We start from the raw sequence: 13,607 nt of genomic DNA, 5'->3' as shown, positions 1-13,607 counted from the left end.
TTGAATTTATTGTGGAATGAAGTCATCATCTTTGGTGATTTTAAATCTAAAAATGAACTTAGGAGCATATGAACCATTGTTAATTTGGTGATAAGTGGTCCATGTTTTGTTTACTCATCATGCTCATAATTCACGCGAGGATGCACACGAGCCCCTGTGCTAATAAAGTGCATTTTTGCAGAGGGCAGAAATGTATCAAAGCTTGGTGGTGTTCAAGCCCCCAAAGGAAAAAAAAGATCCAGGGTTCCCACACTCATGGAAAAGTCATGGAAAAGTTTTGAAATTTTGTCAATGAAAATGTGGGGAAACCCTGAAAATCCCATGTAAACAAGACTAAGGCTAGATCTACAACTAAAATTTCCATTTAAAAAAATCCTTTAAAATGCTGCTGATCCCATTTTAGATTGAACACTTTGGGGTTTTGTTTAAGTCTGGAGAAGTGGAGACTTTTGAAAGTGATGACGCAGACTCTCACATTTGCTTCCCATTTGGTCTGATCAGTTACAACTTGTCAGAGCCAAAACATTATTGCTAAGCCAACATACCTTTTGTGATTTTATAGTTCCTGTGTTGATACTTTATTACTCTTTTCCTATTGCAATGTCTTCCTCCGGCAATGGATAATGCGTCTGCCTAGTACTGCCTTAGTATTTTGCAATATTTGCACTCGCAATTTGTTCTTTGTCACCTCAGTCGCCTTACACTTGTGTGTTACTTTCAGTAACAATTCCAGCTCTTTGTCACTTTGTTACTTTTTCCATCTTTTTATTATTTTATGTAACTTAGCAGCTAATAACAGAGTAAACAATCTGATCCTGTCACATCAGCACGTACATACCCAGTATACAAGAATAGTCATGTAATGAAAACTTATTAGTATGGCTGTAGCCTAAGAGTCTGCAGTTACACTAGTGGCTTTGTAAAACTGTTAATAGGGACAGTAGTACTTTGCACAAAACATTGCAAAAAAGTTTGTTTTGTCAGAGACAAAGTCAGATGGAGGTGTAGAATACATAGTGAAGAAGAAGAAAATGTTATATTTGGGAGGAGGACACTACCAAAGACAAGATAATAGGCTATAGTAGTGAAGCTGTGGGAGCGACATAAAGCGAATGTCCACTCTGCGTGTGCAGGTTCACCAGTGGAGGAGAAAACAGCTGTGTGGCCTGCCAGGACAGCATCGGCCCTGAACAAAAATGACAAGTATTTTATGAGATCTTTTGAAGATGGCGGCTTTATTACAGTGGGTCTGTGACCTTGACACAACCCAGTGAAGATTTAGCACCTCGTCACCTTCTGGTTTCCCAGTGCATCACGAGCTGTACCTCTGTGTGTGCATGAGAGAATCTCCAAGGCAACAGGCAAACAAAGATTGTGCAGGTATAAAATATGTTTTGCATGGCAGCTTTGATGAGCAAACTCGCCTCTAGCTTATGTCCTGTTTAGCCCATTTAAAATTGGAGTGCTAAGGTAGAATTTTGAAAATTTGACACATCAACTAAATGTTCGAAAACATCCGAGTTTTTCAGCCCCTCTCTATGAGCAAGTGTCAAAATGCAAACCAAATGAGGAATGTTTTATTACATCTGAAGTATGTCTGTGATTCCAAAAAGCCAAGAGAAGAAGCAACAGAGAGGAAACTGTGTGCTCACTTGCATAGTTTACTGGTGACCAATGAATTCATCCTGTATTACTCCCAGACAGAAGAAAACACCTCAACATCTTAAAAAATCTATCACATCAAAGAAAATGTGATGTAATGGTTTGTTGCACCTCTATACTGCAGAGCCTCCTGGGATGACGTTAAGGTGCAAATGCTTACTCACTTTTTACTGTAAGCAGGTTTTGAAGCAGCTTTAGATGACGTTATTCTTTTAATCCACTAATCTGTGCATCAGTTTGTAGTTTTATTGGCAGATATGCTTTTCTCAGGTAACTTTCCACAGCTTCTCCCAGAGGATCACTTGGTGCTCCTGGAGCAGCTGGGAGATGAAGTCTTAAAACCGTCTTGCTGTCTCCTCCCAGAGTCGATGCTTCACATGTGCCATGCACTATCTTAACTGTCACCTGTCATTACAGAGGAAGACCGGTCGAGTATAGAGGTCTCTCTCATAAGATGTTCATGAATAATTAAGCCTGCCAATCTGCAGAGAAAAGGATATTGCTTTAGCCGGGGTTTTCAACAGATTTATTTTTTGTGGCGGCCCGCCATGTTAAAAACATCTGCCACCACATATTTATTTTATAATTTTGGAGCTGGACCATTATTGCATCACACTCTCAGAGCACAGGGAGCACTGTGGGCACAGATGGAGTAGAACATCATACACAGTGAAAATGAAACTTAATCATTAATTACGCTCAGCCTAAAAGATGGCATTAACTCATCTCTGTAGCAGCTGCACCTCGAATTCATCACGCTGATTTAATCAGCTCTGACCGGCTCGCTCAGTTATCCACCTCATGACTCAAACTCCACAAACTGCTGCTGAGGAAAAAAGAAATCATGAAGGGTATTGCCTGTGCTGCATTCACAGACCTGTAAAAAATGTTTGAATTTAGAAAGGGGACAGAGAGTGATGACAAAAAGGGACACACACACACACACACACAAGATAAAAAAGGGGGGATTTTTCTGACCCCCCTGGGTCTCAGCTACTGCCAAATACAGCATTTAATTCTGTGGAAAACACTGCTTATAAATGAATTCTGCTCATACAGCGTGTAGTTTTATTTGATCTTACTTTCATTTCCCTCTTCTTTTTCTACTCTTTTTGCTGCAGGTGCACTTGGGTTCAGTTGAGCTCCAGCCAGCTCCAGATCCTCTAGAGCTGAACCGGGCGATGATTGGCCAGTCCCTAAAGCGCAGTTCAGATTTGGAGTCAAAAAACATCCAGCTGCTGGAGGAGAACTGTAGACTGAAACAGGAGCACAAGAGAATACGTCGAGAGTAAGGATTGGCAGCTTTGTTTTTTGTGCTGATGAACTTATATGTGTGTTTATGAGACAATAAGTGATGGAAAGCAAATGTGAAGTTTGAATGGAAAATACCCTGACAGAATCAAATAATTTTCTTAAGATGTTCAGTGCTGGTATTTGTTTGCTGGTTGTCTTGTTTGCATGCAAGCTCTCTTTGCGTTTTAAGTTGTGCTGCCAGCTGTTTGTATGCACAGCAATCAGCCAGTATGACATCATCACTGGTCGTCCATTTGAGAGTATTAAGGGTTCCACCCAGTGTTGCAAACTGGGCTTGTGATTTCTGGGATCCGACTTCAGAACTTGTATGTCTTTCATTTCAAATATGAACTCTTTTTCATTTTTTGTGTAATTGTTTATCTGCTTGTTTGTTCCAGTTAATGCCAATGAATGGAGTCTTGCCAGAGGTGGACAATGAGGGTGAATTATGTCTGTACCGTATCATTCCTCTTAGCAAATTACCTTAATTAATTTCTCTCACCAGGCTGGAGCAGCAGGTAAAGGATAAGGAGATGTTGGAGGGGGCGCTGTACTCACGTTTTGTCATGGTGTTAAATGAGAAGAAGGCAAAGATCAGAGGCCTGCAGGAGGCTTTCCGACAGCTCCAACAGACTAATGACCAGCAGAGAGATGAGGAGCAGAGACAGAGGTCAGCAGACTGATTTTTCGTGGCTTCAACCAATTCTGTGAAGGTCTGGTGTGACTGGCTAGCTATGCTACTTTAAAATGCCGGTGAACCTGTGAAACATGTTTAATTTGTGTTTCTCACATATTCTTATTTTTTATACAACTGTAAAAAAAATATATGTGCTCATCACAAGAACCTCTGGGTCTGATGACTTGCCAGGTACTTTTTGCGGCCTTTAAGTATAGACATACAGTTTGTTTTATATTGCATTGGGGATTTATACCATATACTCGCAAGGTGCGGTATATTTGATTAACAAACATTTCAGACCTTGGGATTTTTAATTACGAAGCATTAACTTAAAAGGAAAAAACTCTTGACTGTTATTATCGCTTAATCTGACGATTATTTTCTCCATTCATTATTTGGAGAAAATTTTAATATCTGACAAAATGCACATCACAATCTCCTAGAGCCCAATGTGATCTCATAAGATGTTTTGTGTTATCCGATCAACGACTTAAAACACAAATATAAAGTTTTTACTATTATGTAATTCAAAATGGTCTTATGGTCCATCTTTATGCTGGTGACCATGGTGATGTCTTCAGTCTTGATAGTAACAGTCATCACAACTTAAATCTTGAAGGGGATCTTCAAGATTTAAGTTGAGGATTTTAACCACTATCATGGCAAAAATTAATTCAGGTATGCAAGAACTTGGCAAAAGATACATAGTAGTTAATATTGCTCTGGGTTTCATTAGTATTTTTAATGTGATGTCTTGTTTTGTCTGACCAACAGCCTAAAACACAAAAATATTCAATTTACTCGAATGCAAGCCAAGAAAAAGCAGCCAATTCTCACATTTAAGAAGCCGGAAACTTCAAATTATTGCAATGTTTCGGAACACTGACATAAATCAATTATAAAAAAATAATTGAAATTAATGCTGGAGAAATTAATTAATTAATTTTCAGTCGATCAACTAATTGTTGCAGCCTTTGTTTTCTTGTAGGTACGCAATACTTGAGAATTTTGTATAAGTAGTAAATGAACATATTCAGGTCATTGCTTCAGCTGCACATTCGCATTAAGTTTCCAAGCAGATCAGAGCACACTGCTGTTTGATCTGTGTTTGCCACACCTTTGGCGTTAGCAGAACACAGACGGCGGCTAATTTTTTTCTTTACTGCAGGCCACAGTGAGTGTATGGGTGAAGGATTGTCCTCATACAGTAATCGCTGCTTATGTGTCTGCCTTTGCCAACGTCCCTTATGGTCAGTTATATACAATATTGAAAGATAATTATCCCAAAGGTTTTGCCAGCATCGTAAAATTAGATGGGGTATTTTTTAGAGCATATTTGGGCATTAACTTAATTTTTCTTTTCCGTTTTTCTGTGCTCTTCCTTGCACACACTGATTGTTCAAATAAAAACATTTTTTATTTCCCTTAGTGACAATGCCACAACACATAGTGAAGAGGACAGTCAGGAAAGAAGAGAGGAGACAGTTCAGAGTGTCCATCCATCTCAGGAGCCAACAATTCTCATCACAGGTATGTGTGTATTTGTAGTGGTAAGTGTTTTGCTTTCAGAGGCAAAACTGTGCCAAAGCCAATTAAATAAGCCATTATCTGCCAACTCAAAATAAATAATCAGTTATTGCAAATGAATTATGCAAAAAAGAAAAAAAATCTGTTGTTTTCATCTTTGCCTGCGTCAGAATATGTTGCAACAGCAATATCAATGATAATAACCAGACTGAAACATCTCCTTGTCCCTCAATTACTCAGAAAGAAAAAACAAAGGCTTTTCTCTCTAGGGGTAAGGCAGAGCCTAACCAATGCAATTCAGAGCATGATGACAATTGGCAGTTAGCCTTGTATTTTTGAGTACACATGCACAAATGTGAGATGTTAGAACCTGAAGTGTCACTTGGTTTCAGGTGGATTATTATTATAATGCTGCACATCTAAGTGTTAATGCAGAGCAACCAGGCAACATGTGAGTCAGTTAGAGGGGGTAGAAGATGGGCCAAAAAAGCTAAATACACTGTAGGATGTTTCAGAAAGTAATTTAAAAAGACAGTGCACTCCAAAATCAAATACATATTTTTCCTCTTAGCTGTAGTGCTGTTCATCCATGTAGATTGTTTTGGTGTGAGTTGCCAAGTGTTGGAGAGTGCTTGCTCTTGAATATAATGGAACTTGGCTTTTTATGCTTAAAGCACCATAAAATGCCTTTGAAAAACTCAACAGTAATGTTTCCTTCTGTAAATCATGACCCAGTTACTTAAGATAATCCACAGGCCTTATTTTGAGCAGTTTCATGTAGGAACTATTTTCTATCTACCAAACTACACCAGCCAACGGGCTAAGGGTAGCAAGCATCATAGCTGAGAGACCAGTGCTTGTGACAACATGAGGTGTAAACATTAATAGCATCGTCCTTGGCTGAGCTGTAATGTTAGCTAGTCCAGAGGTGCAAGGTGAGCTAGCGATGAATGCAAGTATCCTTCTGTGTAGTGACGGGGTTGGCAGGTGTATTTCTGTAGAAAGAAAATAGTTGCTGAATGAAACTGCTCACAACAAAGTCTGTGGATTATCATGAGTAATCGGGTCATGATTTTTTGAAAGAGACATTGCTGTTGAGTTTTTTGAATGTATTTTTTGTATAGTGCCATTTAGTTCCATTATATTAGAGAGAAGGCAGAGATCTCTACGGACAATATCTCCATCATTCGACACCTCACACCAAACCAGTCTAGATTGATAAAAAGCACTCCAGGTTTAAGGGGGACAATTGTATTTTCTATTTGGGAGTGAACTGTAACTTTGGAGCCCTCCAAGGCTTCATCATTTCGCACTTTGGTCGGCATAATATGAATTTACTGTTAGAATGACACATCAACAACACTTTGTGCTCCACTGATTCACTTAACATACAAAAAAGGAGGGTGCAGGGTGTGCAGGCTATAACTATGGCAAATTTTCGCCCATTCCTGGTACTCCATCTTATGTCATAGGCCATGATGTGACTCAGTCCTGATGCAGAGTCTTAAGTAAAACTCTTGAGTTTTAGCTTTCCTTGAACTGATTTTACTGTCTAATAAACTTGACAGTTGAGTGTAATTGATTATGTAAGCAGGGGGTTTTAATGTAAACTTAAAAGCACACACAAGCAGAGAATATACCCTGGGGTAGCCAGGTTCTGAGAAACACTTGTCAGTGAGTCATAAACCCACCCAGCAAAGTCTGCTGTGATTGCTTCAGCACGGCCAGCAGCGAGGTGGTCTTCCTTTTCCTGCATCATGCAGAGCCAGCATGACGTCACATTTGCTGAGTCATACCCCCCTGTACTACAAGTTGCAATCTGCTGGGATAACCTGCTGACCGCTTTCTCAATGGATGTTTGTGTTCAGAGCCAAATTTAAGCCCCTCCAGTTGCAAGACACATAGATGCTGTGGCAACTTCAGTAGGTTTTGTTGTTTGGCTCTAAATTTCTACACTTTCTCACACACACACATGTACACACACCCATCCTTCAGTGAAGATGGATGGAGGTTGTAGATTGCGCAGTTTGGGTTTTGGCTCATGCATTTTGTTGTTTGCAGTCCAGAAGTGTTTTACAAAGCTTTTTTGTGTTTTTAGCCAGTACTTATCTCTCATCTTTATGCCTTTATGAATTTGCCCCCATATTCTCTTCACATCCAGAGCTTTTTAACATTATGGGTGTGTTTCCCAAACTTGTTGTAGTATTTACACTAATCCAGCTGTCCAACAAATCCATCTCTGGGCGTTTCTCTCTTGGCCATCACTTAGTGGAAACAAGCCATAAATTCAGTGGCTGTTACAATATGTTAATTGCTACCTAATGTATTGTTATTCCTTCTTGTTTATATTGCACAGTCTTAGTCTGGTAACCACGGTAACCAATAAATTTATAGCCACCTTCACAAGGATCTGAGGAAATGAAACATACAGTTGAGACACAACTCTTTGTGTTTACATAAAACCTAAACACATATCGTAAGTAGATTCAGTTAACGCTGGTGAATTTGAGACCTCACTGGCATGTGTTGTGTTCAGCTCGAGTCCCCACCCATTTAGCTGTTGCAAAGTTTGACCCAGATCCCAAACTGTGTGCACAAAAGCAAAATGGTATTTCATTTGCATTTAGAAATCTTCCTATACTTAACTGACACAGTGGGCTACTCAATTCCCCCTTGACATGCTTGGCCCCAGTTAACCCCTCGTGCCTGGGGGTGTGTTTTCATATTGCCAAGGCCTGATAAGAAGGAGTAATGACAGAGTAGAACTGGAGACAAAAGAAGAAACTCTCACTTTGACCTGTCCCCTCCAGTTTAGCATCTGATGGTAACACAGGAAGCATATCACTCAAAATGGGCTGACTTGAGATGAAAGAGATAGAGGTAAGCAGAGGAGTGAAAGGAGAGAAGGGAAGCAGTGTGACTTAAGGGAAGAACGGGTGTCTGAAAGGGAAGAAAAAAGTGGATAAAAACAATAGAAGGGGCCTTTTTAGACTGTCAGATGGACTGCAACATCAGACTTGACTTGTTCCTTATTTATTTTACTATAAAAAATCAACAGAAGGAAGCTTTGATTTCACTGTCTGCATTTAAAGTTTTATCTCCTAATCAGAAAGTAATTGAGCTTTTAAGCATTTCTTTTTATCTAACACAACTGCTCAATCTGTCGATCTTTAATCTGAATAGGCTAGTGGCAGTGTGAAAGGGCAGACAGGTGTGTTTGTGGGTCTGTCCGTATATAAATGATTGTATTCGAGTGTGATGGGGCTTGCAGGGAATGCCAGATCTCTATTCCTGATAGGCACTTTAGGTGTGGAGATGTCGAGGGTTAACAGAGGTTATCTGAGGCAGTATGCCCCGAGACTGCCACAGATGTGCCACAAATGACACTAATGGAGCTTTGGTTTAAGCAATGAAGATGGAGAATTTGGGCTTTGGTAATGAGACCAAAAATTCCAAAAATGTAGAGCGAGACAAGACATCAGCATGCAGACACTTTGGGGCATTTGTCTCCAGGGGGTGCTTAACGTGACTCGGGACAGACTCAGCAAGACATCTCTCAGTTCTCCAGCATAGCATCACACCTTTCAGTATAAATAAAGGCAATCATTTTGAAGGATTGTGTTTTGCAGTCAGTCGGCACTTTATTAATTTCAAACATGTAATGTCTAATGTGCATTGCGATTCAGTGAGTCAGTGCCACATAAAATAATTTGTTTTCTGTGCCCTCAGTTTAGCTGCTTTTGATCTTATCGTGGATACATTTTAGATGTAGATACTCATACATAATAGGGTTTGATTCTGAGACTGTGCCTGACAAAGTGCTGTGAAACAGAAGCACAAAAGTGAAGGAACAGCATAGAAGCTCCAAAAAAATTACATTTCCAGACAAGGCTGCATAATTAATGGAAATATTAATACCATTTACACTAAAATTACAAGGCATATGGCAGTCACAAGATCTGTCAAAATAATCACTATATAACTTTACTGGATATTATGCAGCCCTAATATCAGATTTCTATTTATAAGATTTCTATTTATTTATAATTTATTTATCGTGATTTCCTAAAAAAGAAAGAAAATTTAATCCAAAAACTGAAAACAGAATACCTAAATCTACAAAGGAGTATCCTAATAGACAGTTATTTTTGGTCCAGTTCTATAAGAAATGTAATCAACATAACGGTGCAGTAAGACCTTCAGTATCAGTGGTGGTTTTCTGATCAGTTCTATTTTTGTGTGTGCCTCTGTGTTTGTATGTCTGCTGTTTATATGGTATGCAGGACATAACCTGGCGAGCCAGGGCATCTCTTTGGACCGGACTTTTTCAGATGAGGAAGATGAACAACCAAGGCGGAAGCGTAGATTTCTTGACACCCAAAGCCCAGAACTTTCTGAGCAGGAGTGAAACAGCAGGTTAGTCAGATAAAAGATGCAAACACTGCATCAGCGTGTGCGGTATCATAGTTGTTCTTGCCACTGTTCCCTTTAAATAACAGTAACATTTTTTTAGTTGATTAAACTGTTTTGTGGAGCCTCTTTTCATATACAGTAGCAGTACAAGAACAAAACAATATTATATGTTACAGACTTTCAAGTAGCTCGTATTGAGATAGTGTCAACATGAAACAAAATCTCTTCAGTCTTCTTTGAGTTAAAGAGTAAGCTGTTCCATGTGGCCTCAAACCAGAGTCTAACAACGATGCAAGGAAATCATTTCAAGCCTCTTTTTATGGCCCTGTGAAACATCTCTCTCTTTTCCTCCCGAATTATCATTTTTCTTATTTTCTGCAGTCAAACTTCTGAAAAACCACCGCAGTAATTGATGTGGGGCGCCCTACGAATTTTTATCCCCTATTCCTTCCTCTCCTCCCATTAAAGGGGGTTGAATCATCATTTTGTCGTTATCATTGATGTTACAGAAAAGCCCACACATGCACACTTCCCAGCATCCGACAGTTTCAACTGTTGCACATTTCTACATAATTATCAGGTTTTATGTATCGAGCATTAGTTGCATTACTCATTTGTGAAATAAAGTACTCCTCCTTTTGCTTCTGACCACAGAACTGGTCATAGATACTGAAGTGTATTTAACTTCTCTCCTAATAAATAGGATAGGTTAAATGCAAAAATGTACTTAGCAAAAAAAAAAAAGAAACAAAAGTAATTTTTATGTTCTTTTTATGGCAAAAAGATGGACTTACTGGTGGGTCTGACAGAGTTTAAGATATTAATCAGCTTTTGTTAATGTTTGGATTATCAGAGGTGTCTCGTGAACATCCGGCTCATACATACAATGTTGTGAGGTCTTTCCACATTCAACAGCTGCATGATTTCTCATACTGACGCACTGCAATAGAATGATCAGAGCTTCTTGGACTGCAGATATGATCAGTCTAACATTGCATTGTGCTTGTGCTTGAACAGTATGCTTCAGTTGCTAAAAACATTTAAAAGCAACACTTACTACTTACACTTACTTACTGTATATTCAGAAAATCCACAAATAAGTATTTTTAACACAACAGTGACTTATCCAGATTCTGTGGTTGAATTTGGATAATAATGTGATCACCTCTCCTATATTTGCTTAAGTGTTACTTCTTTGGAAGAAGTACACAGAATGTACTTATTTTTTGCATGCAACATTAATATAGCAGCAAACAACTATTTGTTATGCAAAGATATAGTGGAGTTATGGCGTCCTGAGCTGAGAATGAAGTCACGCTCCCTCTGTGTGTGTTGTAATCCGAGCTTCTCTGTTTGTTTTGGTGGTAGCCGGGCCAGCTGTGTGTGCATGCTAGTGCATGTGAGTGCATGTGAGTGCATGTGAGTGCATGTGAGTCCCTGTGGATGTGTCCAACTGGCTAGCTGATTGCCGCCTCTCTGCATTGCACTTATACAGCAGTAACTGCTAATGACATACTAACCCAAGGTGGTGGAACAGCGTTGTCGCCATGTGGCAACCTCTGAGGTTGAAAAATTAAGCCAATGCTGAACTGCCAAAAACTGCAGTTATTTGAATGGCTACCTGAGGCCCTTTTCAGAAGAAAGAAAGTCCCCATACATGCTTAACTGCCCAACTTTACAACAGAAATAAACATATTTACAGCATGATACAAAAAAAGCTGTTTTGGACTGAATATCTAATTTCCACCTTCATGACAGATATATGGAGGATACATTTTTACACAACTCACCCTTTTCATTTAATTAAGGCTTAAAATTACTTATATTTAATGGCGGGGCCAGTAAAGGACAAGCTGTCTGTGAGGCGTCACCACAGTGTATGAGTCAGATCCACCCACCCGTGACATCGCCCACCCTTTGGTTCCTCCTCCCACGTCAGCACTGTTAGCTCTGTCAGCACTGTTGCTTTTGTTAACATTGTTGACACTGTTTGTGTCATCAGCTGCTAGCCGCCTCAGCTAGTCAGCTCTGCCGCCTCCATTTGAGAGCCAAGTGCAGGAACTCCTGGCTGAAGATTTGAGTCGTAAACATGCTCTGAATGTGGCATACAGCTCCTTTAAATCTAAAACCCCATAACATCCTCCCACAGCTTAGATTTGGGTGTTGGCTGGCAAATAAACAAAACAGAAAATTACTGCAGTGTGTAGTGTCGCTTGGTCCAACAAACCACTGACAGCAGTTTTAGTTCAGTGAAAAGATGCACTTCTTCTTCTTCTTCTTCTTCTTCTTCTTCTTGTCCTCATTTGCACCCCCGCCTCTGCATTCGATCAGATTTGCATTTTACGCACACCTCTTATTTCATGAGCTTCTTTGGCAAAATACACTGTAATATTACAAGCCTTGGTTTATATCAAGATATTGAACTGTATTTCCCACAGTGCCTCTCCATATTAAGGGGTGAAATTTTTAATTTGAAATGTGATATTTGTTTTATTAGTGAGAATTATAAACAACCTCTAACTTTTCACTCTCAATACTCCCTGCTCCCCTTTGTCTTTGCGTCTCTTTCTCCCTGTCTTGTCTCCACCCTCCTCATCAATGAATAGATGACATCCAGGAGTCATCATCAACATGATTAAAGCCCTAAATCTAAGGCTTTTCTAATGAACAGGTTTTCTTGATCCCTTTCCAGTTGTGTGGCAAGCTACTTTCGGCCAGTCACCCCTCACCTCAATACACACTACCAAAACAGTGACAACCAGGCAACAGTGTCCTGGAGGTGTCCCCAAATTTGATGCCAGATTTTGTCCCAGATTGAGAAAGCAATTCTCAGAAAGCCAGAGCATATCACTGCCATCTGGTTTCCTTTAACTGTGACAATTACCTGCCACAGCTCTCAGGAGAGACTTGCCGCCTGTCTCTCGTCTTCAATAAATCAAAAGACGAAACACTTAATGACGCTATCTTTTCCCACACGCTCCAGACTGCATGTTCCATTCGGAGCTGCCGTCAAGACTTTGCCTTGACGTGTTAGCGGCCATGTGATAACAGGCACTTAACGCCCTCCAGTGCTTCCTCAGGAACTGCTGGTGATGCTAATGACTTGGAGGACATGGTACAGAAACTGGACCAGGAGTATGGAAGCAATTTCTCAAAACTTGACGTCGCCCTGAGCTTGTATTTGCCTGCCAGGCCCCTCGGCCTTGGCTCTGTGTGAGACCAGAGAAAGAGTAACAACTACTGAGGGACAACGGGCTACACCCAGAAAACAGGGTGTCACCAACAACGAACCGAAGCTGCTTTGTTGCTGCTTATTCATCATGTCTTGCTGATGTTTTCCTCCCTCTTTTCATCATGAAAATACACTATGCGCCATCTCTTTCATTTCCACTTTCTAAGCTAGCATTTTGCGAACAATAATTTGACCTCCCCCTCGTTTCTCCTTTTCATCTGCCCTTTTATTCCATAGATGTTCTGTGGCTCAAACTACCTGAGGGGTGTTTTTGCAGAAGGTTAATAGGGTTATGTTGTCACTTTGTCTTCACCTCCTCACCTCTTCTTTTACCTCTGCTACCAGCTTTAGGTCCTGAGGTCATCACAGTGTGTCTTCACACTGACAGTAATGAACTTATTGAGACCTATTCAGGGTCCATATCTGACCATTCTACCTTTGACATCTGGAACTTCCTGCCGTCTTTTATGATTGTGATGATACCGAAATGTCAGCTGAAGACCACGGGTGGCCGCCAGGATAATCCCACAACACGCGCTTGCTGCTTTAGTAATCCCCACAGGAATGTTACACCCTCTCCTCCATACATCCCATAAATAAGGCATTTTACATAGGGAAAGGCCCGATCAGTATATAAGGATAATTTACAGATGAATGCATGACAATGTGCAATGGAGGATGAGACAACGTTTGAAAGATTAGGCAACTATACTGAATATTTCAGTCAGTGGATTCATTTAGAATATTATGATAACGTGCTTAGTTATTGAATGCAAAATGTTCTTGAACAGGCCTGTTTGT

At 40.1% G+C, this 13,607-nt stretch overlaps 1 protein-coding gene across 2 annotated transcripts in view; it reads left to right on the top strand.

Moving 5' to 3' along the window:
* LOC121945058 (DNA repair protein XRCC4-like) overlaps positions 1 to 13,607 on the top strand; it is a 29,748-nt gene extending 16,141 nt beyond the window's left edge. For both annotated transcript variants that reach the window (XM_042489063.1, XM_042489064.1), the window contains 5 exons: positions 2,784 to 2,950; positions 3,461 to 3,625; positions 5,064 to 5,164; positions 9,445 to 9,577; positions 13,152 to 13,607. In XM_042489063.1, coding sequence (XP_042344997.1) covers positions 2,784 to 2,950; positions 3,461 to 3,625; positions 5,064 to 5,164; positions 9,445 to 9,569 — 558 coding nt within the window. In that variant the 3' untranslated portion in view covers positions 9,570 to 9,577; positions 13,152 to 13,607. The remainder of the gene's footprint in view (positions 1 to 2,783; positions 2,951 to 3,460; positions 3,626 to 5,063; positions 5,165 to 9,444; positions 9,578 to 13,151) is intronic.

This window comes from Plectropomus leopardus, chromosome 6 (assembly GCF_008729295.1).
Source record: "Plectropomus leopardus isolate mb chromosome 6, YSFRI_Pleo_2.0, whole genome shotgun sequence".
Classification (NCBI taxonomy): Eukaryota; Metazoa; Chordata; class Actinopteri; order Perciformes; family Serranidae; genus Plectropomus; species Plectropomus leopardus.
The sequence above is the reverse complement of the archived record's forward strand: the minus strand, read 5'-3'. Positions and strand labels throughout refer to the sequence as shown.